Source organism: Parus major, chromosome 9, assembly GCF_001522545.3.
Source record: "Parus major isolate Abel chromosome 9, Parus_major1.1, whole genome shotgun sequence".
Taxonomy (NCBI): Eukaryota; Metazoa; Chordata; class Aves; order Passeriformes; family Paridae; genus Parus; species Parus major.
Genome location: NC_031778.1, coordinates 16053240 through 16079001, shown reverse-complemented (window position 1 = coordinate 16079001; position 25762 = coordinate 16053240). Strand labels below are relative to the sequence as shown.

At 41.7% G+C, this 25762-nt stretch overlaps 1 protein-coding gene across 4 annotated transcripts in view; it reads right to left on the bottom strand.

Moving 5' to 3' along the window:
* DIS3L2 (DIS3 like 3'-5' exoribonuclease 2) overlaps positions 1-25762 on the bottom strand; it is a 178437-nt gene that overhangs the window by 108543 nt on the left and 44132 nt on the right. For all 4 annotated transcript variants that reach the window (XM_015637358.2, XM_015637359.2, XM_015637357.3 and 1 more), the window contains exons 7-8: positions 12659-12893; positions 300-406 (exon numbers count right to left, since the gene is read on the bottom strand). In XM_015637358.2, coding sequence (XP_015492844.1) covers positions 300-406; positions 12659-12893 — 342 coding nt within the window. The remainder of the gene's footprint in view (positions 1-299; positions 407-12658; positions 12894-25762) is intronic.

Below are 25762 nucleotides of genomic sequence, written 5' to 3'. Positions count from 1 at the left end.
TCCAAAGTCTGTAAGAATTAATTCTGACAACTCTGGATATCCTGACACTCATATTAGTATCCAATCTTTTTCCTGAATCTTGCTAAGTAATTTTGCATGACAAACAAATGGAATTTAACCTAGGATAATTGGTAAAAATAACAAGTCACTTGATTTTTATCAGATCGGACAATTACTCTCTCTGAAACAGAGAATGAGACTCAAAGATCAACAGATAGAGGCTACAGGGAGGCCAGGGCTGGTCTCCTTCAGCCTTTGGGAGCACACACATGCTTACTTGTCACTTTCCATGGATTTACCTTGGCTGTCCTTTGAAGAAACTCATCTGAGAGGAGCCTGGGATCATTGACCTTGGGTCCATCATCTTGCTTTGTTCTGTGCGCACCAGTGACCCCAGCAGCCTTCCCTGCATCAAACACACAGGACAGTTACTGTAGGACATTTCCATGACAAATTTGTCTTGGTCCTTTGCTCGAAAGCACAGCACAATACAATATGCCTGTAGTAGACTTATCTGAAAGGAAAAAGATCTCTCAGGTGTTAGAATTGCCAAGCATGAAGTAATTATTACTTATCTGAACTACAACAGACAGCAGATACATGTTCACTTACCATGCAGATGTGCTGAAAAACAACAAAAATCAAAGTCCCTACTTTGTAAGTAGGACTACATCAGCCATAACAGACAGAGATAGAAAACAAGTTCTGCTTATGAAATACTAAGGGCTAAGAATTTTGTGGCATTTCTTAGCTAAAGTCATTAACATTACATAAGCAGTCCTTTCCTACATACATCCATTTAATATTTAATCTCCTTTAAAAACATTATGCAGGGTTATAAAATGTGTGTTTATCTTAGAAACTGAAATCACATCTACTAAGTTGACCCTCTTCAGCTGTGGACCAGGCTTATGAAGAGTCTTATAGAAGTAATCACTGTATATGACCAAGAGCTTCCTTCCCCTGAGATCTATGGACCAGATACTCATAATATTAAAATCGAGTGTCAACTAATTTCTAGTTTGAAATTTTGAAGTATGTGAGCTTGGGAGCATCTGCTACAGATGGCTGGCATTTAATGTTTACAAACATTGAAGTCCAAAGTGATCTTTGCCATGAAGAAGGCTGATACTAGGTTGCTTTTGAGCTGCATCCCTGATGACAGCCTGTGGTTACTGCTCTGCCAGAATTTTTGGGATGGAAGCATCCATGAGCACTTGTCTGGAGGGCTCACAGGAGATGTCTGACTTTTTCATTTGTATGGCAATCACATCCATCTTGAGCACATGTGCTAAAATCAGGCCTAGAGTGTTCAAAAGAAATCTTGCTTTCCTAAGGAAAGACCGTGGCACCAACTGCAAGTTTCAAGGGGCGTAGCTGTCACTGTTTCCCTTAGAAGACACAAGATAAAACAACGTTTTGCTGAGGTCTGTGCTCCAGGAGGCTAACAGCACTCACCCATGTGAGAAAGCCCCCAGAAGCACTGTGGTGACATGCAGACCCTGGCCCCCCAGTCTGTCCCACAGAGCCCCAGGATGAGGCTGCTGCTGACATGACGGACGGAGAGGCGGCTGCAGCGGAGCCGTGCCAGGTGTCAGACCTGGCACTTGGGAAGGGGGACAGTGGCACAGCAGCTTCCCCAGGGGTTTGGCTGTGCCCCACCATCACCAGGGCATGCTCACAGATGGCTGTGTCCCCATGGAGGGTCTGCACTGCCTCCAGGCAATGTTACCCCAGCAGTCACTTGACAATGCCGGCTTTGCTCTAATGACAAACTCTGGTTCTCATATGTTGCTAATTATCCTCAGCTTTGTCTTCTGATATGCTCTTCCTCTCCCCAGAGATCTTTGCTAGCAATGCTGAGAGGAAAATTAACAGGTATTCAGGGGTTTAAATAAAATTATATTTTGCTTTATAAAGCCTGAATAATAGAAGCAGTAAAACCATTTCTGATTTACTTCAACTGAAATGAATTCAGACTTGCCAAAACCAGTTTACTACAGGATAAAACCACCCAGAGTTTCATGGTGACAAACAAGGTAGGGAAAAAAATTGCTTGTATAATTGTAAGCAGTTAAAAAGTGGGGGATACCAAGGTTGCCTCATTTGCTTACCTCCTCTAAGGTTTCTGCCAGTTAAAGATCATACCAGGCAATCATTTAGCAAAGAATTAAAGCCAGAAGCCATTTTGTTTCCTTATGAATTTTCAAGTGATCAGTTAACAGTTTATGGCGTGTCAATCATAAAGACAGCCTAGGCAAAGAACAAGATGATCTGGAACAAAGGAAAGCTGGACGAGGCAGAGGACAAGGGGAAGTTGGGAGCCTTCCAAAGACCATGCCCCCAGGCACACCTGCCACAAGCCCAGGCCTTTACTGGAGTGATCTCTCCCCAAGGAATAGCACATACTGGTGGGAAGAGAAACCAGAACTGAACATGTTTAGGAAAAAAGCAAGAGCTGCATTCACTGCTCTCCCAGTGCAGCAGAACAGCAGCAGTGACTCAAGGTTCAGCAGGCAAGAATGAAAAAAGCACCCACAGTCACGTGAGGAACACGTCCTTGTTAGCACTGCCTTTTTTCCACTTCTCCTTCCAAAGCCCATCCCTCGAAAAGACACTTGGAAATTTTCACTGAAGCAGTTTTCTCAGTCAAAAAGAAGCCAGCAGGGATGTCCTGGAGAAGTAACACATATACACATGCAAAAGCACAGGAGCAGCAGGATGCAGCTGTCACAAGGAGAACAGCAAATGGGTGGCCAGGCCTTCCTTGGCCTGGGATGAAGAACACTCCGGGCTGGGCCACTGCCCCTCTTCCTGCTGAAGACGAGCCCCATATGAACCCAGTACAGATACCAGAAAGCACCCAAATTCCCACCATGGCAGATGAGAGAACTTGCCTTTTCCTCCACAGCCAGCATCAACCAGGGGCCTTTGGCTGACTGGAGAGTGTCTTCTTCAGTAGTCTCTCCAATTTCAGCCTCCCTTTCAAAAAATCCTGGTATTGTGAGAGACTCCAGCAGGGAGAGTCTGGGATCTACAACTACTCCATCAAGAGAAAGAAAAAAGGAAGCTAATCCCAGCCATCTACTTCTTCTTACCTAACTTTTTAAACCAAATTCAGTATCTTAAATGCCATCACACATATTTACTAAGGGTGAATGCTCCTGAAACAAAGGACAGGGAAGAAGAGACATGAGGAACTCTGTACTCCTAGAGCTAAGTGATGTAGACTTCCCTATAATTTGTAGCTGCTCCTTTTGAAGTCAAAATTCTGTTGGCACCAGGGCTGCATCTAATGCTCAGAGGTCTACAGCAGCAAAGCACCAGCCATGAGGAATCCCTGTGACAAAACCTTCAGCTCAGAAGGGACAACTACCCAGATCCAATGTCCACCTGGCTCAATTGTCAAATTGTTGCACAGGAACTTCAGTCATGGCAGCAATAATCTACCACAAGAGTTTGGTACCCGAGTTCTCTGAATATATCTCTGACAGTCCCTCTCCTTCATTACACATCCTCCTCCCCTCCAGTGGAGCTGAGCACAGAGGGGCAGTAACACAGCCCCACTAGAGACTGGTGGTCAAGAAGATCTCAGCTGGGAGATACAAACACCTCCCATAACAGGGCAGAGGCATGGAGGCAATCCTCAAAGAGAATTAAATTGTTAGAGGAGCAGGATTTTGTGCAGGGAAGGTGGGAAGAAACTCCTTGCATTATGCCAAACTAAAAATGAATTATTCTGACCCCTTTACTGCAGTGGTTATTCAATGACCATTCAATATTTCCACCCTAGGCAAAGATATGTTTTCTGAGAAAGATTTACTATGTTAGCTTGGGCAGTACTTCATAAGCTTATCTTACAGTGAAAACACACTGCAGCAACCAGGATCCAGTGAAACTGCATTATAATCTCAGTGTTTTCCTTTCAGCGATTATCTGACAAACCAAAACTGTAATAGTCTTACTTAAAAAAAAATTAGGCACTAGACACAAAAAGCAACTCAAATTAGTTATGTTATTACCAATGAACAGATCCAGGGCACTTGGAATTTGCCTCCCTCTGTAAGAGATCAGTTTAGGCAGCTTCAGTACACACTTAGATTTGCCTGATAGACATTCCTAGGTCAAACATTACTTTTTTTTAAAGTCCCCCAAATTTCCTTCTACAATTCAATTACCATCACATTAAAAGGTGGCCGAAGTGGACCAAAAATCATCAAACTAGAATTCTGATTACTTATGACAGATCCAAAATTATATTCACTAGGTTTGCAATGGTCACTGTGGAAATTTGCAATTCTATCCAAAAAGAATACAATTAAAGATGCAATATCCACTTGCAAATGAAAATATATCATCGTTTCAGATCTCAAACACAACTTGCTGAAAAAAAAAATCTCCCTCCCTAAATGGAAAAAGTCAAGTTTTTTAAGAAAATAGTTCAATGTTTGCTACTTCTGCTAGAAAAAAAATGTACTTGAGAAGCTGAGTTACTCTACATGGGAGTATTTAAGAATCCCATCAGAAAATACTGTTCTTCAGCTCAGTGCTCAAATACCAGCACAGCTATAAACCTTTCAGTGGCAAAGCCAACCACTTACTAATGAAGCAACAACACTTAGGTTCTCTGACGTCTGCTTCAAGGAGCAGTTTTCAGTATATTATGTTTTAGTACCAAATACCTAAGTGGTATAAAACAGACCAATTTATTATAAATATCTCCTGGACTGTGTGTCACATGCACAAAGGATATGTTTTTGCAATTTTGCCTATATCAGCACACAACAGACATTAGGAAATGAAACTCCCTTCAACCCAGAAGTGATACATGTATACCCAGAGACTTGCTCTGGGCTACATTATTCTGCTACAATCTTAATTTTTAGGGATAACAAAAAGGAAATGTTGCTGTTTAGAAGGAATACGAGGACTCTTCATATTCTGCAGCTGATGGTTTCTTGGCACAGAGCAGCTTTTTTGTTCAGAACACAAACCTACCGTAAGGTAGGGAAGAAGGAAAGTGCTGTTTCATTTGGTACCAGGTACTATTGAAAACTGGAATCTATTTTGAACACCCTGTAAGTAGGCTCACCTAGGAAAGTATCATGGAAAAAGAAGTACTTTGTATTGATACCTCCTCACACAGAGCTTTCCACCTGTGATGGAAGAAAGACAAGTATTTCACTGCAACAAGACTGTTAAGCCAACAGCCTTGGAATTTAACACGTGCAGCCTGTCCAAAATCAGCCTAACAGCTCCCATGTGCAGTGGGAGAGGGCTCTGCAGTAAGAAGCAAAGCAGCTCCAAACCATGCAGCACTCCTGAGTTGTCTCATCGCAGAGCTGTGTGTCTAATGAACAGGACTAACCTCCTCAGAGATGTTTATTTTTGAATACTCATTTAAGCAAACTCACCCTGCCACAGCTATTCATGTCTTAACACCTGAGCACACACACCTGCCTACCCAAAGGCACACTGAAGAGAGGACTGGGGGACTCAGATGATTAGCATCAAGAGTTTTGAAGATGCACAGGCAGGAGGAGACCCTCAGAGAGGGAGAGGAAAGGCGTAATAACAGATGTGTAGAGCACAGACAAGCATCTGCAGTAGCAGAGCAAGGCAATGTGAAGAGGTGAGTACAGCTGGCTCCCTCAGACACACAAGGCAGCCAAGCATGTAATTATTTACTTATATTTAGCCACCTCCACAAGGAGGGATGGAGGAGACGGCAGAATGATGAAACAAGAGTGTCATTTTTCCTTAGAATCCTCCAAGTCTTATCCACAGCAAAGATCAACATAATTTTGGGAAGTTGCCATCTAGCCCAGCAGATCAGATCGTAGCTGTCTCAGTAGCCACACAGCATTACTACAACCATAGCATGGCTAGCAGACCTCCTGGCCCTCTCATGTCCTTGAGAAGCAGTCAGACAGCACAGGGCATGGAAACCTTCTTGCAACAGAATTAAACCTAAAAAAAAATCAGGTGCTGCTGCAGTCTACAGAAATACAGTTCTATTGCATTAATGACAAGTAAAATTAAAATGTTACAAAAACAATTCCATTGAGTATTTTGCCTATTTACTTAATGTTCTTCCTTCCTGCATGTGTATTTGTTCCTAAAGCCTGTGTGTCCAGTATTACTATTCCATGGAAAATATGCTAGCTGAATGAATCCTAATCTGCTTCATCCTGGAAATCTTGCTGGTAACAATGACCATACTCTGTTTATCTCCACACCCACAATTCACTCTCAGTCTCATGCCCTCTCATTTACTTGACCTAAACTTGTAACTCAAAGGAGAAACATAGGTGAACTCAGGAACATATGGTAATATGCTGAACTTAATCTAATTCCTGTTACCTAATTGCCTAAGTAATTTATTTTTTCCAGTACTTAAGAAGTCACTTGGGGGTCAAGAAAACTTACTAGGGAAGAACAGTGTAAGGAACTTTCCCAGCATTAACTTCCATTGCAGGCTTCAGCTTTACAATAAAAGAATAACTGGAGCTTTTTCAGCCTGTAGCATTTAATCAATGCAACCATAAAGCCCAATTTGTTCAATACAGTAGAACACTTTTCTTCAGTTGCTATACTGTTTATTCTGATAAAAATGGATGCTGTTTAAGAAAAGTTATAGCAACAACCAGAAAAGCTAGATCCAGAGACCCACAAACATGAACTAGGAAAAACTAATACAGAGCTGTCTCGGGCAGCTGAAACTGCTCCAGCTTCTCTGCTGGCTTTCCAGGCTTCAGCAGAGTGAAACTGATCCGATTTTTGACAGTTCCACCTCAAGGACTTCTATTAAAAGCCATGTAACTGAGAAGATTTCCTGGTGAGCTTTCGCTCTGCTGTGGCCTAGAAATTTTGAGAGCTATGCAGTGGAGATGATCCATCTCCAAAAAGCTGCAGGCTAGGAAAGAACAGTGAAGCTCCTTAAAAGTACTCAGAGTGAATGAGAGCCCCTGGAGAGCAGGGAGAAGAACACTTGTTCCTTCCAGTGGCAAGTGATGTTGGTGGACTCTAAATACACCAGACTTCATGGCTGCTGAACTGAAAGAAGGGCAAGCCTGAGCAGAGCAGAAGTTCAGCATGTAATCCAGATTTTTGTCACCATCATTTCTCTACCAGACCTGGCCAAGGTGAGGAATAGCAGTAACTCTCTGAACTCTGCCTGATTCAATAGGAGACACTGGTAACTGCAGGACCCCAGGTGCCAGAGGAAGGCACAAAAGGCAAGTAAGCACCTTGTCAAGCTTAAATGAAGAGAGAGGACACAAAAGCACTAGAGGGGACATGGAAGTGCATGAGAAGTGCAGAAGTGCAAAACAGAGACTAAACTCTGCATTATAAATACATTTTTCTGTTTTGCTAGAAAGATCCAAAAACCCTTCTAAGCACTGACTCTACAACATCGTCTAGAGGAAAGAAAGGCTTGATGCCATTGTTACACAACCATACAGTGAACTTACCAAACACCACCACTTCAGGTAAGCCAAGCAATCCTGAAATACTCAAAATAACAGCCTCCAGTCAGCAGCAGTGTGGACACCCAGTAATTTTAGGTTATCATTTCTGACCTTATCAGGACTACTAGGGACTGACAGTCACATTTGACTTGACAGAGATCGACCACTGTCCATGTGGTGAATGCTGAACTGACAGGGAGACACCAGCAAATTCTACAGAAGCTTCCAAATTCTGTAGACCCTACCCATTATCCAGCAGTTGGTTCATGTGAGTCTACTCTGCCTGTAAATGAGCTATTTCTGTTCAAACTTCATTACGTCAAGGCAGTGAGCAAGCTTCAGACACTCGCATATCCAAACTCTGATTTATAGTAGTGTAGGTGTAAGTGGAAATCCTGAACAAACACAACTCTCTGATTGCTGCCAGGGCAGCCAGTCCACCAGCTTGATGACTTCCACCCCCGTGGGAAGCAGGATATTTTGTGTATCTGGTGTAGTAAGATCTCCCATGAGAAGAGTTGAAAAAAGCCGAGCAAACAAGTTTGACAAGGATAGCTTTTGGCATAGTGACACTGTTTTACAAACTTTTATTTGAATATCATTTTGCTAAAGAAGGGCTGAGGCAGTTTTATGAGAACAGCTGCCATTCTCATGAGTGCAAGTAGCTGCTACTGTTCAATTGCTGATATTTCTTTATCAGAGAAATCTGATTCCAATATTTAACAAGAGACAGCTCACATCTATAGGAAACTCATGTGACACACAGTCTGTGTAGGGATACAGCATCATAAACCATTCTGTACAGAACATTTTGCACTTTTCCCAGGTTGAGAGATACAGAGGGTTTCAACTTTTCATTACATATTGAAATGGTCTATAAAGAAAATCCTCCTACTGCAGTGAAAAGACACAGAAGTAATGTATTCTAGGTCAGTGGTAAGTGATAAGATAAAAGTTACATGACTTCTGTTGCAGTAGACAATGTGAATGAGGATTAAGAAAAAGAACTACAGAGCTAGGAAAGGTCATTTTGACTTGTGAATGAGTTGTGTGGACAGTAGTGACACAGAGTAAGCCGAAGTCTCAGGGTACAACACAGAGGACTTGCATGTCAGTACCAAGCACTACAGGGATTTAATATTTTCTGTGTACACACTGGGGGTTCAGACTATTGCCAGGATGCTATTGCTTTGTTCTCTGCCTGCATTTCAGTAGGGCACAGAAATCCCAGAGAAGGTTTGAAGGACACTACTAAGGAAGCTGAGAAATTTTATTCAGGGTGCTCATTCTTGTCTTTTTAAGTAAAAAAAACAAACAAAGTTTGTTCAGCATTAAGATATTTACACTTTGAAAATACAGCTGAAAAATCCAAGAGAAAATGTTATTTTCAACTTTGCAAGGCCAAATACCAAAGCATAACATTCAGACAATTTAACTGTGGAACAGGACAATATTTGATCCTGTTATATGGTTTTGCGTAGAACCAGGTGCTGGAGAGGAGAATGGCTGTCACTTCCTCATCTAAAGACTTTCCAAAGATGATCTTTAACCCCATTTCTTTGCAAAAAAAAGTCCAGATAAGCAGAGCAAACTCATTTGACCAGGATATCTGGCGGAGTGACACCAATTATGAATTTCTATTTAAATATCCTTGAGCAAAGCAAGACTGATCCACTGCCATGAGCACAAGAAAGTACATGGGCTGAGAATTAGGCTGAATGCAATGAATATCATTTGGTCTCCTCACTTCCATGAACTTCCCTCCTGCTTATTCCATCCCTTCTGGGCACTCAGGAATAGAAAGGCAGGAAGCACAGCTCTCGTAACAGCAGCACTTAGTGAAGACAGATCTAACATCTGAGTCTAAGGCTGCAGACTTGTGCATAATAACAATTTCTACCAGTTTGCCCTAAGACCCACAGAGGCACAGGAAATCCAAGGTACAATGACTTCAGGGAAATTCAGTCCCTCAAATCTAGGCCATAATCAGTGTACACAATGTTTCATGCTTTCATGAGCTCCTGACAGTAAGGGCCAACCCCAAAATTCTTTGCCCCAGCGTGTAACTAGAGATGGAGAGGGTGACTGTGCTCTGAAGAGGAACAGAGCCATGAGAAGGGATGGGACACAGGCCAAGGTAGAAAAGACATCAAAACAGTCTGCACTCCCAGAGTGCTCTTATTCTAATGACACGTCTACTTTTATTCTTCATGGTTCATTCTGACCATCAGCATCAGAACAAATGAGCCAGCAGAGATATTGTGCAATCCTACTCCTACATCAGAAAGGACAAAAGGCATCTTGCAATTGAGAGCAGAAAACTGCAGGGCTTGTGTTCATGAACAAAGATTTGAGCACAGTCTCAACCTGGCTCTGGGTTTTTTGCCCAGACTAAGTAAAACATACTTTTGATTCCATTACAGTAGTTATGGATCTTTTTCACCTCCAGAAATCTCGTGGATTTTTTGTTCAATTTGAATTTTGGGTAGGTCTTTTTTATATATATGGATCTTTTCATAAATATACACATAAACACACATATATGTATGCAAATAGATACATTAAGTGCATATGAGAACATGATAGACTATTTCTTGATTTTGTTTCATTAATGTATTATCTTTGATAGAATCTTTGGCCAGTTTGAATCCTTCAAAAACCCCTTCCAAAAAAGGAAGAAAGCCCACCACAAGTGTTCATTTAAGACTTGTGCTGACCACAGAAAATTCCTCTTGCTCCCTCCTGTGCATAAGGCCATGCAATGGGGCCGTGTGATAAACCCTGCAAAGCAATGCTCAGAGGGAAAGCAAGTAAAGCACTGGGTTTGGTGGGTCAGGAAGAAATCCCCCTGTGAATCCCAACTTCCACCCATCCTGTTTTACTGCAGTAGCTGTTTCCAGCAGGAGGGATGTAACATGAAAGAAAAGGCTCATATGCAGGAAGTTCAGCAGGCAGCAGCAGCCAAGCAGCTCTCCCAGGAGAGACCCACGTTACCCAGGGAAGGGCACCTCCACTCACCACAGCCCAACCCTCCAATGCTCTCTGCCCCCAATGCCAGCACCATGTTCCAGAGGATGGCCTTAGAAAGTCCAGCTAATTTTACTCTCTGAGGTTCAGTTCTGCCTTGAAAAAGTGTATGTTTGGTGCTTTTAAAAAAGCATTTTGAGCCACACCTGTGAAGGCTGAATTTGGCAGGATTTTCTCTTTTTTTCACAACAGTTATCAGTGATGCTAGAATAACTATAGCTGTTTGCCAGGCAAGACTGAAAATCTGGATAAGTGATGATATGAGAAATTGTATGACAGACAGGAAACAAGCCAAAGCAATCATCAGCTACTCAAAAACACCTTCAGAAAAATCAGCATCGTAAACTTTATATGTATAAAAAAAGGAGGTATTAAAAAGCAGAGAAAGTAGAAAGTAGGGAAAACTCCATATGGGTTATATGGCCAAAGAAGCTGAAGCAAATATTAAAAGAGGTGATAGCAAAACACAAACTCAGCAGAAATCTAACTGGCACATCCACACCAGCCACAAGGCTTGTTAAGGATGAACCTGGAAAGGCCTTGAAAACAAAAGAAAACAGCTGGCTTAAGGAACTGCAGTGGAAAAGCTCAATTTCAACTGTGCAGACAATAAACTGATCTCACATTAGTCCTACAAATATTCTTCAAAGACAGAACCAAATGGCAAAACCCATTCAGATGGCACAGATTTTGAAAGATGACTTTGATAGCTTCCAACTCAGGTCACTCCAGAGCATCTCGAGGAATTATGATGCACCAAAAAAAAATAACTCTCATCAACTCTTTAAACTAAAGCACAGCCACACAACTAAAGTAAAATACTGGCTCAAGCCTGTATTTATTTTAGATGCTGGTATCAAACTAGAATGTACTTCTACAATGTTTAACTTGGCATTGCTATCAGAAGCAACAAAGATGCAGCAGACACAACATGTGACTCAGGAGAATTGTTGAGTCCAAGTGACCCAGTGGTGTGCAGCTGCAATAGACTGCAAAACAGCTGGGCTCAAAAACCACCTGTGTAAAGTATCCACAGACAAGATGAGTAACTCCCAAATCAAGCTGTAGCCTGGAAAGGAGTGGAACAAGAAATTAGTTGGTTCACATGCCTTGGCAGGAACTCAGATACCCAGAAAGAAATAGCATCACAAACTGGTAAAGTGGCAGCTCTATTCAAGAGGTGAAACCAATGCTTTATCATAAAAACTACAACACTTCCATTCAAATATTATTTCCTGTTTTATTAATAGGTGGGTGTGAAAAGTGGAAGTCTACCAACAGGGGTCTGTGCATCTTCAAATATCTCAGGAAAACACGAGGTATTAAATAGCACAGCTTTATAACCATTACCAAGATTTGTCAGAGTCCAACAACTGCTTAGGTCCTGAGTTACTGCTGCCTTTTCTGGACAACTGGGGCAAGCAGCAGGAACACACCAGAATGTCTGTCCCAGCAAACCTTTCATGAGCAGCTGAAGGCACACGTTAAATGTGCCAATTGTCAGAATCCTTTCAACACAGAGCTCTTCAGGAAGGGATTTAATACTAGAAAGGACATGCAAAGAGCTGCATAAGCGTTAGTTTTGGGACAGGGGAGCCTATTTTATTTTGCCCTAAGCAACACTTGATGGCTTGAAAGGAATTCAGGTTCAGAATAAAACAGGTTTGCCTTCAAAACAGATCGCATAATTGGCTTTAGGTTTTAGTGCAATTTTCTTTTTAAACAGACCAAATCTTTAAGTTGCTTATAACTCAACTGCTTGAAAACAGCAACAAACTTAACTGCCCCCAAGGAAATATATTCTTATCCCCAAACTGAGACACACAGATTGGCCGGCCAAGCTGCAAGGAAGAAAACCGCTACAGCAGCATCTTGAATTAAACAGCAACCAGCAGTCCCCAGACAGCCCCAAGAACTGCAAATCTCAAGGTGTGACTTCTGTTTCGTAGATTTACTTTGAACCAATGAAAACTACATAAACCCCAGCCATTAATATACATTCAAAACCATGAAGACAGTTCAGCAGAAAGGGATAGAAGTGATAAGGCATTAAGCTTTTATGCCTGTATTTTATATCTCGCAGCAAAGCGAGGCAACCAAGTAACACTTCAATGGTTTGCTCAAATAAAGGCCTAAAATCAGCAATCTGATCTACTCACCCTTTTCACTGGTATCCAGGGAAAGTTTCTTAATGTCATCAGTCAATGTATCCTGCAAGTGGTCTTGTCCATGCTCTGCATCATTATCATCAAATTGAGCTTCTATAATGACATCCGGACTCTGAGCATCGCCTTTCGCTGTCTCTTGTGGAATGCAAGTCCCCAACATATCCTCAGGGAGGTCTGATTCATGTGTGACTTCTGTTTCTTTGTCACTACCATCTGGCTTTATTACCTGAAGGAGCAGGGGATTAAAAAAACAGAGGCAAGCTAAATCACTGGACTGAAGAAAGAAAACATTATCTTTCCTTTTTCATTTGCATCCCCAAGGAGCTGACAATGAATTGTGGGTGGCTGGTGGCACACTGCAATTGCCATGTAATTAGCCACAGATATTGCACAATCAAAAGAGGCTCCTCAGTAGGATAAAGACTGGAACGGCAGAGCTTTTGCAATACCTCGACTGTGACAATAATGTATCCAAAGTGTATCTAGAGCATAACCATACAGTTCCTGCCAAGCCTCTAATCAGCAATGCAGAAGTTAGGAGTAAACACAGGCAGGGAGGAGGATACACTACAATTTAATAGGTTGCTTAGACCATTGTTCACCAAGATACACTAATCATCCTGGGACATCCCAAAACTTAAGCAGTTCCAGTGAATGCTGGGATCATGTCAAAGCTCCTCCACAGAATTAGGAACAGACTGAAAAAGCAGAGATTAGAGAACACTGTGCCTTGTGACCTGTAGAAGAACTGGACTGTGGCAGCTTGGTAAGGCACCAAGCTTTACATTTATTTTAGGCTGTGTTTTTATTGTTAAGGGCACTCAGTTATTGCCATTACTTATACAAATCTCCAAATCAAATTACTGAGGAAGAGCCCAAGTCCCAGTGAAGCAGATGCCAGGCCTGGATGGCATCCCTCATTGCATGTGACAGGGACAGAAACTGCTCCAGCTCAGGATATAATAACCAAAGTGGTTGACACCTTGGACACACAAGCCTTTACCAGCATTCTTCATGCAACCAACAGTGAGCTGAAAACACCTACACAGCTGGAGAACCTCGATCCAGGTATCAGTTTCCAAAACGTTTATGTTTCACTCAAGCTATGGTACTTCAGAGTGCGATGAAAACCAGTTCAGAATAAGAAATAACCTGCAAAACATTAAAACCCCAAAGATACTGGGTGACCCATTCCAATGCCCTCCCAATGGCTGAGCTCCCCTCCAGCAGGTGCTGGTGTTTGCCAGGAAGGTAATTCCCCAGAGATGCTCCTCCAAGGTCCCCAGTCCTCAGCATCATAACCCAGTACATGACAGCAGCAACTAATGCCACCAGCAAGGCGAGTGAAGGGCCCTTTAAAAAATGCAATAAAACAAGAGAAACAACGTTTTGGTAACATACCTTTTATGATCTACATCGTTGCTAGAAGTAAACATAAATAACCTCAACAGGTGCTACCCCAAGACAACTGTTCCAAGTAAGAAAATAAAAGTCAAAAAAGCTCCACAAATTATTCTTTAATAACTAAAAAGCAAGTAAATCAAAATCAGACCTGTACAGGGTATACTTTCACAGCTTTACATACAAAGAGCTACAGTCATGCTTTCATCAAGCAGTAAGCATTTCTTTGTAAGCTTTTCACAATACATAACAGAAATAAAATCAATTTTAAAATGGGGCTGAATTCAAGTCTTTAAAAATAAAAACTCAAATGACATTGATTTGAACTCTTGTTACCTTTTGTGACTCTCCATCTTTATTTTCATTTTTTAACATGTATATAATTTGTTACCATAGCAGATTTTGATTCAAACATTAAATTGTGACAAAAAAGGGAAAAAGTTTGGCAGAAGGTGGGAAAATGGCTGATTATTAAACCTGGCTACATTTGGTACATAAAATACTGACACACAATGGTCTGGGCAAGAACAGTCTATTAGATTAGAAAGCTGACAAGGCTCCACACGCTAGTGACTCTGCCAGTGTACCTATCCAAAAAGAAAACCAGCATCAACAGTAACGTTTGGACCCTATCATGGTCAGATGTGGATGTATTCAGCTCTTAAATTTCAACTGCACCAGATGTGTGCAAGTGTGCAACTGTAGCAGGAGTTCATTTCCTTCAACCCCTTCAAGTTTTGCCTGCATTTCTTCCTCTCCCAGTCTTTCTTTGGAGAGTGTGAGATGTGGTTTGGGTCCTAAATTAGTATGTTTTCTATATGTAAAGCAGCAGACAACATCAAATATATCTTATGACAGGAAAAGATGTGGCACTGGGAGGGTTATGCTTGAAGAGTTTACATGGCTATTAAAGAAGGCAGCAGAAACAGATTTTATTTTAAATGCTCTATGCTAAAATTGCCATGCTTCCCCCAAGCTAGAGGACGTACACTGCTGCCACCAGCAGCACAATATTCCAGCTGTGACTACCTAAATCCCCAGTCACAAATTTCTTTATGGATTTGCTAAAGGATTTTTCAGCAAAGTTTTCCAGAGTCCACAAAATCATAACCTCCACACAGAGTAGATCAGCAAAATGTCCAGATGCTGGCAAGCCTGGGCAATAGGATTTGTTTTCTTTTTATGGCCAAGATAGATTATTTAGGCTGAGCTCATACATAACAGAGCAGGGAATTTCACCCAAAATTTCTCATATCACACCAAAATTTAGGGAAGCTGTACATCACAAGACTGGAAAGTCACATAAGACTTTACAAAATTGGGAGCTCAATGGATACAATTATTCCATTTAAAATGATCAGAGGTGCTGGCCAACATGAGCTCATCACACAGATTCCAAAGAGCAGGATCCTTCTGTCTGTGAGCAGCAGAAAATCCAGCCATGACATATTAAGCATTTCGTACAAGTGGCATGTCAGACTGAAGAATCTGATGATATTGCACTCTCCTATTACTTCTAACATTATTGCAGCATATCCATGGCACAATGTACACAGCTAGAACAGGTCAGCTCTGATCACAGACACAGAGTAAAGCAAATACACAATTGGCTCAGTCTATCATGTAGTCATATGTGCAGTACAGAGTCCCATTTCCTGGCAATGCAGCTGGCCCTGCATGGACCCAGAAAAATAAGATTCCCTCTTGTTACACAGCATGAAATGTATGACCCCATTGATACACAAACATCATTAAAGGCCCTTAAAGGACCTTAACTTCCTGATCTAGGACACAAAATGTCAACCTTATGGTGGTTATTTTTACATGCTCTTTAATAGTAATTTAAAACAAGTTTTAATAAACATTTTGATGAAAGTCAATTGTTTGAATGTCCTGAAGACAGTGTCCAAGTTTTCTTCCAGCTTAAAACAGACATCTGTCACTGAACAAGCATCAAGTTTCTGCCCCATTGGTGACTGGTTTAGTCTGTAAAGTCATAGCTGACAGAACACAAAATATTTGAATGAAAATCCCATTTCAACCATAAGTATAATAAAAACCAGCTAGTGGGCAAAACCATCCTGGCATGGACCTGTGCAATCTGGACAGTGGAGCACCCAGCCCAGTCTTGAAGTAGTAATTGAATGACCAATCGTCCTGACTCAGGAGGAATTTGTTCCAACAGAAAACTGAACTGGGAATCTGTGCTTCTGAAAGCATAAGGGTTACCTCCTGTGCTACAGAAGAAATGGCCTCCTCTGACAGAACCAATCTCATATCTGTCCTGTTAGATCCCAGCTTTTCACAGACTTTCCATCTAAACCTCCACACAAAGACAAGCTCAGGCCTGGTTACTCTCAGATGAGGTAGAGAGTTTTTGCTGCTGCTTCCTCAGTCGTGTAAACTGAAACATGACCAGTGATTTTCAATAATCTCTGTGCTATTAACCCCAGGCTCTTTCCAATAAATGTCCCAAGCCCCTGAAGTGTTTAAGCCTGACACTAATAGGTTTGCTTTTCCTTCTTATTCATCTCTGATCCTTACAAGCAATCCATGAATCCACATAGATCTGAAGGAGTGACATGACTGCTGGACTAGACAGTGCTGGACGAATGCACCTTGCATGGCTAAAAACTTTGCATGTAGGGTCACTGCTTTCAATGGAACCTTGTGCAAAAAGACCTCCTATACTGAAAACATATGGCAGGTAAGGAAGAATTATCTTCACTACAGCCAGTTTGGACATAGAGTCAATAAAAATTAAATTCTTCATCTCACTCAAAAAGCTGGAAAAAGTGTATTTCCAGAAGAACACTGAGGCAAAATGGAGATTATACTTCTACATAAAAACTTGTAAAGTGTCTTCTAATGAGTACTCAAACCCAGAATGTGTAACTTGCCCAAAAGATTTTAGAAGTGACAAGCTATTAGTGGTAACTCTTTTCACTGGGGCAGACAGATGATGCACAGAGGCTCCTCATGCTTGTACAGAAAGGTGCAGTCAATTCACCAGCAAGTGGGAGCTGAAGAAGGTTCATAGCACAAAGAACTCACATTAAACAGGGAGGGCTAAACAGGGAAATAGGCGTTAGCCCAAGCCTACCTTCTGAGGCTTGCACACCAAGGTAAGATGCCTTTCTTTGTTTGAGCACAAATACTTTGACCAAACACAAGTTCTGCTTTAGCCAACGTCATTATGCTCAATACTGGGTAGGGAGACAAAGTTTAGGTCAGAGCTGCTGGTCCTCTCTGAGCCTTGGTTAAGCAACAAGTCTCAGAAACAGGTTAAAAGCAGTTATTTCAAAAGGAGGACAGCTGAAAACAGGGGCTTTGGACCAAATTACCATCCCCTCGTTAAAAGAACCGTTGCTACCACAACACTAATACAAACACCACATTTCATACCAGTGCTGTGAACACCTGCATCTATTTGTCTCCCAGCTTTTGCCATATTAAACAGGCTTCACTTAAAAGCTGGTTCCCTAATGTTCCCTCACAGGGGAGCAGGAATAGAGCCTGGCTAACATGAGGATGCTGTCAGAGCTCATACACACATACTAGAGCCAAGCTACCATAAATATTGTAAGGAAGAGCTTTGCTTTTCTGAAAAGAGTAACCAAACAAAGGCTGGCTCATTCTAGCTCCTTCTTGGATAAAGAAAGGATGGCACTTAAAGAAAAGAAACACCTGTCCCAAGCACCCTTCCTTCTCATAATCCCACATACATCAAACAGTACTGGGAAAACAACAACTCAGTAAAAGTGACTAGCCTCAGTAGAAGAAGTTATGGCATTACTTTTAAAATAACAATAATGTTATACTGAGGAGGTTTGTTATGGTTTGGGATTGGATTTTTTTCATTACAGTCTTTTAATTCTAAATCACTGGAAACACTTGCTAACAGCTCCCAGGATAACTATTTTATATTAACATCACATTATAGTTTATATTTCAGACATCACATTGGATGCAATAATCATACAAACATCCGTATTAAAATCTCTCCCTCTTGATTAGGAAAAGACTACTTGTTCCTCCCCAAGGGATTCTGTTGTTCCCAGATGTCACACACAGTTTTGTCACAGCAGTCACTACAATACCATCCTGCTTGTGGATTCAAAGGGTAAATGATCTGAGTACACAAAGGCTTCTTGGAAACAGTGACTTTTCAGAATCTGCTCTGACTTGCACCCACTGCAGCAGGTGAGAAGCGGGAAAGAAACAAATGAAATGTAAGGTTTGTGTTTTGAAAACAAAGTATCGAGACAGATCTTCAGTATGGCCATCAAACCTGTTGAGACCCCAAAGCCACCTTGACTGTCCTTCCCACAATCCTGCAGCTCCTCTTCTCAGGCTAACCTGCAAAGTCAGTTTTTACTGCAGAGTTAACTCAAATAATCAGACTGAACATCCATGTTTAGTCCAACCTGAGCAGACAGCCCTACAACTAGGTTTGTCTGGCGCTGCACAAGAAACAGAATGAGCTGTAGAAAAAAAACCCCATATCTCAAAACAGCCACCTCAACTCACGATTTCTTTCTGCTTCTACCAATAAACCTCATTCCTGAGCTGGTCACTCATCTCTCTGTGCTTCAGGCTGTACCAAAGCAATCCAGGTTACAGCGTGTTCCCTCCAAGTCCATCTGAAGTCCTTCTCCTACCATCTTGCACAAATAACTAGAAAAACAAGTGGAAAAGCATCAACAAGGAAAATTCTAAAGACTGACCTTTCTGAATCCTAAAGCCAAAACAAGAACTGTCTCCTCACCATGTATTTCCACTCCCTATCTGGTCTCTGACCTGTCATTTGCCTCTGAAAGCTCCCCATTCCCATTCCCTGGCCCTCATCCCACACCTACTGTCTGCTTCTTAAGGTGTTTATCTACACCTCATTATCACTGACCGGGAGACAGCTGCCTCTGCCCCTGTCTCTCCTCAAGTCTACTCCTACCTTCAGCCCCTTCCTGCCACTTCTCTGTGGTGACCCTGGACCTATTTCTCCAGAGTCTGGCTCTTGCACCTCTGCCTGTAGGATACACACTACTGGGATGTGGACCATGTTTCCTCAGGTCCATTTCATCTGGTCCTCCTAACAGGATAACAGCTTCATCTGTACACTCTTGCCATTTGTACTCTAACAACTGCTGAGAAGCAGGAAAAAGTTGTCAGAAATAGCTGCCCCTGCTCAGCACAGGCACCCCACATGTCATGGATCCACCACTGCTGAGGGTAACAGTGTCAGAGGTATGGGGAAGGACAATGCCCTCAATTCCCTTGCAGGGAACACTCTACCACCTCCTTTGCAGGCAAGCCAATGCTGCTGGGAGTCACTACCAAAGAGCTGTGTATTGCCATAGTCAGACCAACAAACTTGTTCCACACTTTCCACTCCTGCTGCCACCCCCAGGATTTCACTGGGTGCTAAAAAAACAGCCTCTATTTTCAGAATACCTCCTTATATTGCACCGACCTTCCCACACACATTTCCCAAGGCACAGAGGTCCCTGGAGCAGAAGTGATACAGCAAACACCTCATCTCCCAGCTTCCCAGCCCACATGCTATTCTATACAGCAAGATGTTGTCACACTTAAAGCACTGATGAATCCTTAGCCATAGCCCACCTCTCAAGTGAGAAAAGTTTGACCCCAGAGAAGCACAAAAGATTCACTTCAGCACCCAGCCTTTAACAACACCCAGGAATCAACCTCCCCCTGCACACTCACAAAACTCAAAGAAGCACAAACAGCTTCTTCATCTCCTACCAGCAAATTCATTTCAAAAAAGAGGCCCTTAAAACTGGCAGCCTCCCTGCTGGACCCCAGCGAAATGTTCCTTGTACCTTGGGTCTCTGCACTGCCTGCTCCTCACAAGACCTCCCACTTTGGTGCATCTCATGAGCTCTGTGTTGCACTCCAGGCCACAGCGAACTGGAAACAAGAGTGCAATGCACAGGGCCCAGCTCTGAGGTTGCCAGAACATATTGGTTTGAAACATCACAGAAAATATTCAGCTCCATATTTTCAACAGTAGCCAGGAAGAAAATGCATGGAACAGTTTTGAGAACTGTTTTTCAAAAGTCATTTAAATCAAATTATGCCCCATCCACACCGGCAGCAAAACCCTCTCTACTAACTGGAACTGGTTTTCTTTTCTTGTGTGTGTGTTCTTTTCTTTTTAGTTTAACTTTTCTTTTTTTGAAAAACTGTCTCCCAGCCATCTTTTTTCTGCACAGGCACTGCAACACTACAAGAATGGGTGCCAGGCCAAAACCTATGATGCACAGTCCCTAGAATAAATCACTCAAGAGGGGTGGATTAGAAGAAGAGAGCAACGTAAGGTTACGTCTTGAAAGGTATGATTCTCTGAAATCCCTGCATTTTAGGCAAATTACTGCAAAAAGATACCCAGTTTGCATCTGATGTAAAGAAGCAGACAGGCTTTTGGATCATTTGCAACTTCAAGACAATACCATGAATCAATACATATTTTAAAAGATGCAATAATTACACAGAGCTTGAATGTAATCAGAAAAGAATCTACTTGTGCTGAGTGTGTATCATTTGAAAGCTGCAATGCCAAGCAAATCCACACCGTTGGCTTGCACAAACCAAAGCATTATCCATTACTGCCTTTTTTTTAAAAACAATACAAGCATGTATGAAAAACATATTTCCTGGAAACAATTATACTCTTTGAAGATTTATTCAACATTTCACAAACCAAACAAGCCTGTACCCGCACGTGCCCGTAAGAAGAAAGTGGGCTGACAATGCAAACTAATCAAAAAGTACTGGAAGGGCTATCCAAGATATTTGCATAGCTATAGTTCCCAAGGGTTTGAAGTTTTCTTCAGAACTGTATAAAAATTATTTCCCACGTGTCTAAGAAAATCTCTTACTGATCAACACATTAACTCATCAAGGCAGGGAACAAATCAACCAAGCATCCACATATTGGGGCTGATACCTTAAGCCCCTCACTTGCAGGTTTTGTTCCTTTTGGTCAGGCTCTAAGTGCCAGCTCCCAGGGGTCTCAGCCTCACACATGTTGTGACACACTTTCAAAGCCCAGAACGAGACACCTGGGACAAAACACATACTGTTCAGGAAGTCCACAGGGGCCAAGAAAAGCAATAGAAATTTCCACAGTTAACTTGCATTGCTGGTTGCCAGTAAGCCTCTTATTATGAAAATCCATAATTGGAAACTGTCATATTACAGAACAATTTATGGAAGTTTTCGGACTATGTATGCCCCAGTGGGAACTTCCTTTGACTGGTGTGTTCCATCAGCCCAGGTCTGCTTATTTATTCACACAATGGGATAAAAGCATCAGGAACCTAAACAAGTCATCACTGAAGCGTCACGGAGACTCCCAATCTAGAAGTGCTTCAAATAGTTCTTCACTTCTTAGCCTTCCCAGCCATCCATCTTCATGGCTGCATTCAGTCAAATGCTGAACTGTCCTGTCTTTATTTCTTTTCATCTTCTACAGGAACATTCTTGCACTTGTTTTGTGTTTCACTGTTCCTTTGAGGATACAGAAGGCAAAACACAGCTGCTCTGGGCTGAGTGCATCCCACTATGCCCATCTCTACCCCATAAAAAGAGCTTGCCAAAATTACTTCCCACTCCTATGATCTCTACCTTGCCACACCAGGGAAACTGGCATCTAGATTAATTTCTAAATCAGATTTCAATTGCATTAAAAGATGGCTGCACCCAAGAACAACAGCCTCCTCCAAAGCCAGCATGATACTGCTAAAGTCACCCGCACAAAACCACCCAGTGTTTCCCCTTGCAAATACTCATGGTTTGGTGTGAAGGTAGGGAGATCTGGTAACAGGTGATGGAGACACATTCCAGGAAACTTTTAGCAAGGGAAGACTGGAAATCCAGTTTAACACTATATTTTCCATGCAGGAGCCAACAGGTACCATCTGACAGAGTGGTTCTAACTATGAGCTCCATCCTCGAGGAAATGGACTGAGCCATAACTACACCTATGTTTTGCCATGTTGTACTGCTGCCACTTCCAGTCATGCATGACAAGACCACTATGAATCCAGTACCTTCCCCATCACCCCAGGATGGGCTGGAAAAGGTTTGTGCTCAGGGGAAGCTGTGGCAGAACAGGGGCAGCCAGGCTGAAGAGGACCACCCGCAGATGAAAGGAACTGGAGAAGATAATCCCTGCAAGCACGGTAAGTGGAGGAAAAGAAAAACAGATGATTCACTGGGGATTAAAAAGGAACAGCTTCCTCAACTGCTGAGACCTTCCTGTGTCCCTTTAAAGTTGTTTGTGAAGAGAAGACAAGCTGTGAGGCAAATGTACTCCTTCACTTGACTTGGTATCAGCAAATTCTGACCCCGGACAGAATCTCCCTGCAACATAAATCACCAAGGGACTGTGAAAGACAAGAGGGAGATGACAGCAGCACAATTTTGCTCAAAGATTCCTTCTGCAAATACACAGACTGGGTTGTCAAACTGGGAAGGCTCACCTGTGAGCTAAAACTGCTACAAGTCCATTTATTTGGGCAAGGAGTCCTTGAATGCCTAGGTAGAAAGTGCAGGTGGGATTGATTTCATATTAAATCACTATTACTGGCAGGAAATCCCACGCTTCTATATCTATCTTAAACTTTCAACAAGCTCCTTACAAAGTACATAAGGAAAGTAATACTGCTCAAGGAAAATAATCTTGCTCTCAGTTGTCCATGACTTGAAAACTCACTCAAGCCAAGTTGCCTGGTTTGCAGCACTTGACACTGTGCTAGGCAGACCTGCACACTCTGTCCTGAAGATGTTACACCTGAATTTCACACAGCTGGCAAGGCAAAGTCCAAATGTGAGAAGACTGAAAACAGCAAAGCATGCACATATGGTAAGGCAAAAACCACAAATATCTGAACAATTTTCATATATTAAGTATTTATTAAGTATTTTAGGTCATTCTGCTCCATAGGTATTAAAGAAGAGCATGGCAGAAACCCCCACTTTAGGTAGTTGGAAGAGGCAGGTGTCCCAGGAAAAAGTGAGGGCATATTTCCCCACTCAGAAAATGGAGATGATATCTGGTTTACATGCACATGTGAGGATTAATGTTTTCAAATACTTCAAAGCATTATTTCACTCTTGAGGTCTTATCAGAGGCAATAACACATCAGTTGGTTTATATGAACAGAGGGAGGCTTTCTCTCTTCTTCCCACCTAGGGACCAAGGCTTAAGCACAGACCATGTTCAGGGCTTCAGAACCACAGATTTCACAGCAGAAACTCACATAATTAAAGACCAGAATTAGTTTATTTACAGCTGCTGCTTGAAACAAAAGAAATAAAAGAATAGAAACAAATGTCACACAGCTCTAAAAACAAAACACCCATTATTTTTTATGTTGTTCGGATAAAAAAAATTATTTTTATTTCCACACACACAGCTAACAGGCTCATCACTAAACAGAGCAATTACTGAATTCCTATTTAAAGATGACCTGAGATATCATTCAGTTGTATCACACCTGGAAATATCATTAGAACAGCAGAACAAGCAAATCATGAATGACTCCACAGCTATAACCATATCCTAGCTATTTCTTCATAATTTTTAGGCACATACTAATAAGAATTTTTGACAATTTGTTTATCCATGCCTTTCCAAAATTAGTTCATACCTCAGACAAAACATTTAAAACCAAAATTTTAACTAGTTTAGAACCAAAATATCTGATTCCAAAATGTTTAGGTAATTGTCTATTATAATAACAAAAACCCTTGAAGTCTTCATAAAAATTTATTCACTGAACTTGCCTCCAGCAGCAAAACTAGTTCACCAAGGTGAAAGGTTTCCAGAACCTTTCTGTGAGATTTTTTTTTCTTATTATGCAGCTTTATCGATAAACACAATAGGAATGGTACCAAAAAACCTTTAAGAAGTGATCCCAAAACCTGCCAAAACAGAAGACATACTAAAAGGAAAGGCACAAGAGCACCAGCATTGGCTGTCTCCAGGGAATTGGTATGTCTGCCTATTCCTGCTGGAAGGCACAGAAACACCCACTGAAGGCACAGGTTCCACACACCCCTGTCTCTGATAAAATGCACCTTCCCAGGGTTATCTGTTTTTCAGCTGTGCCCAGCTGCCCCAGTCAGAACAAAGCACACACCACTCTGAGTGCTGCACCAAACCATCCATAACATTGTGGATGCTCAACAGAACTTCTGTTAAAGACAAAGCACATTAACAGAGGGAAACAGCAGAGCACAAGGTGACACAAAGATTGCATTTGAAAGGAGCCCATCTTAATGGAAGTTAAAGCAAGCTAGGATCTTAAGGCATAGTAAAGATGAGTGATCCTCAACATTTTGCTGAGGACTTATATTGCTGCAGTGTTTTTTCTTCTTCCAGTGAAAACAATCAGTATCACCAGGTTTCCTCCTGAAATGGGGCAGGGAATGACTGCTGGCATTTGCGTCACCAGGATCTGCTCATATTACTCAGTGACGAATCTCATTAAACAGCAGCACCTCAAGCAAAGAGTCTATAGCTCAGTTTGTTTGCATTTACCTTTAGCAACATGGCATGCTTCATTAAATTTTGAAGCAGTGTTTATTAGAAGAGTAAAACGCATCAGCATCCACCACCAGGCTTCTCAGCTTATTTTCATGACGTCAATATTCAAGGTTTATTTAATCCAGTGAAAATATGCATCAATTGAACATGGTCTCAGAGCATCTCCTGCAGCACTGAGAAATGGAGTAAATAGGAATGGCATATTTTTACTGCTTGCCTTCAGAAACAGATTTACCATCAGCATAAAAAAAGCCTTTCCCAGTGGTGGGAAGGGCTGGCCACTACAGAGTTCCCTGCTTCTTGATGCCAGGTACCTTCTGGTCTGTTTTTCCTGCCCGGCAACAAATGCTGTTCTGTCAAAAGCTTTTCCACAAAATTAATCAAAAGTTATACTCAATTGTTATAACTCAATTTAAAATATAATGCAGGACATGGGACTAACACTGGGGGTTTCTGTTGTGCTACTTCCTGAGTTTTGTTAACAAGAGATTTCAGTGTATAATTCACCTGTGTAACCTCAACTTACAAAGCAGTTCAGGTTTTCCTTCCCTCTCTCAAAATTCATTAAAAAGTCTTACTTGAGCTGAGATGTTGTACACAAGTTCTCTGCCAAGAACGAATTTTTACAACTTAGTTTTAAGCTCCTTTAGAAAAAAAAAAAAAAAAACACCAGAAATTTATAATGGAAACACTGACAGTGCCCATAATCACAAGTACAGAAATTTTATTGCAATAGGTAGTTTGCATTCCATCCAAAAAGAAAAGTTGGTCCCTCAACCAAATTCCACATGCATTCTGTAACAATGGCCAATTATGAGATCAGTAAAAACAGGTGCAAATAAAAAATACCAGGGGTTTAAACACTGATGATGGCAGCATAAAGCCATCACCTTGGTCATTAAACTCTGATTGTGCAAGAGTTAGGTTTTTTTTAGAAGGTCTTGAATTACTTTACAACTCACTTCTCCTGGGCAAACTCTTTTCCTAGTGATCATCACAGGCTAACTTGGCAAATCTTTGAGTCATGCTTCCAAGTCCTAACAGCTTGGCCATTCCCAGATATTAGTAATACAGGATTTATGTTCAGTTTTGTCAATTATGTCTCTCGGTTTAGCCTGACG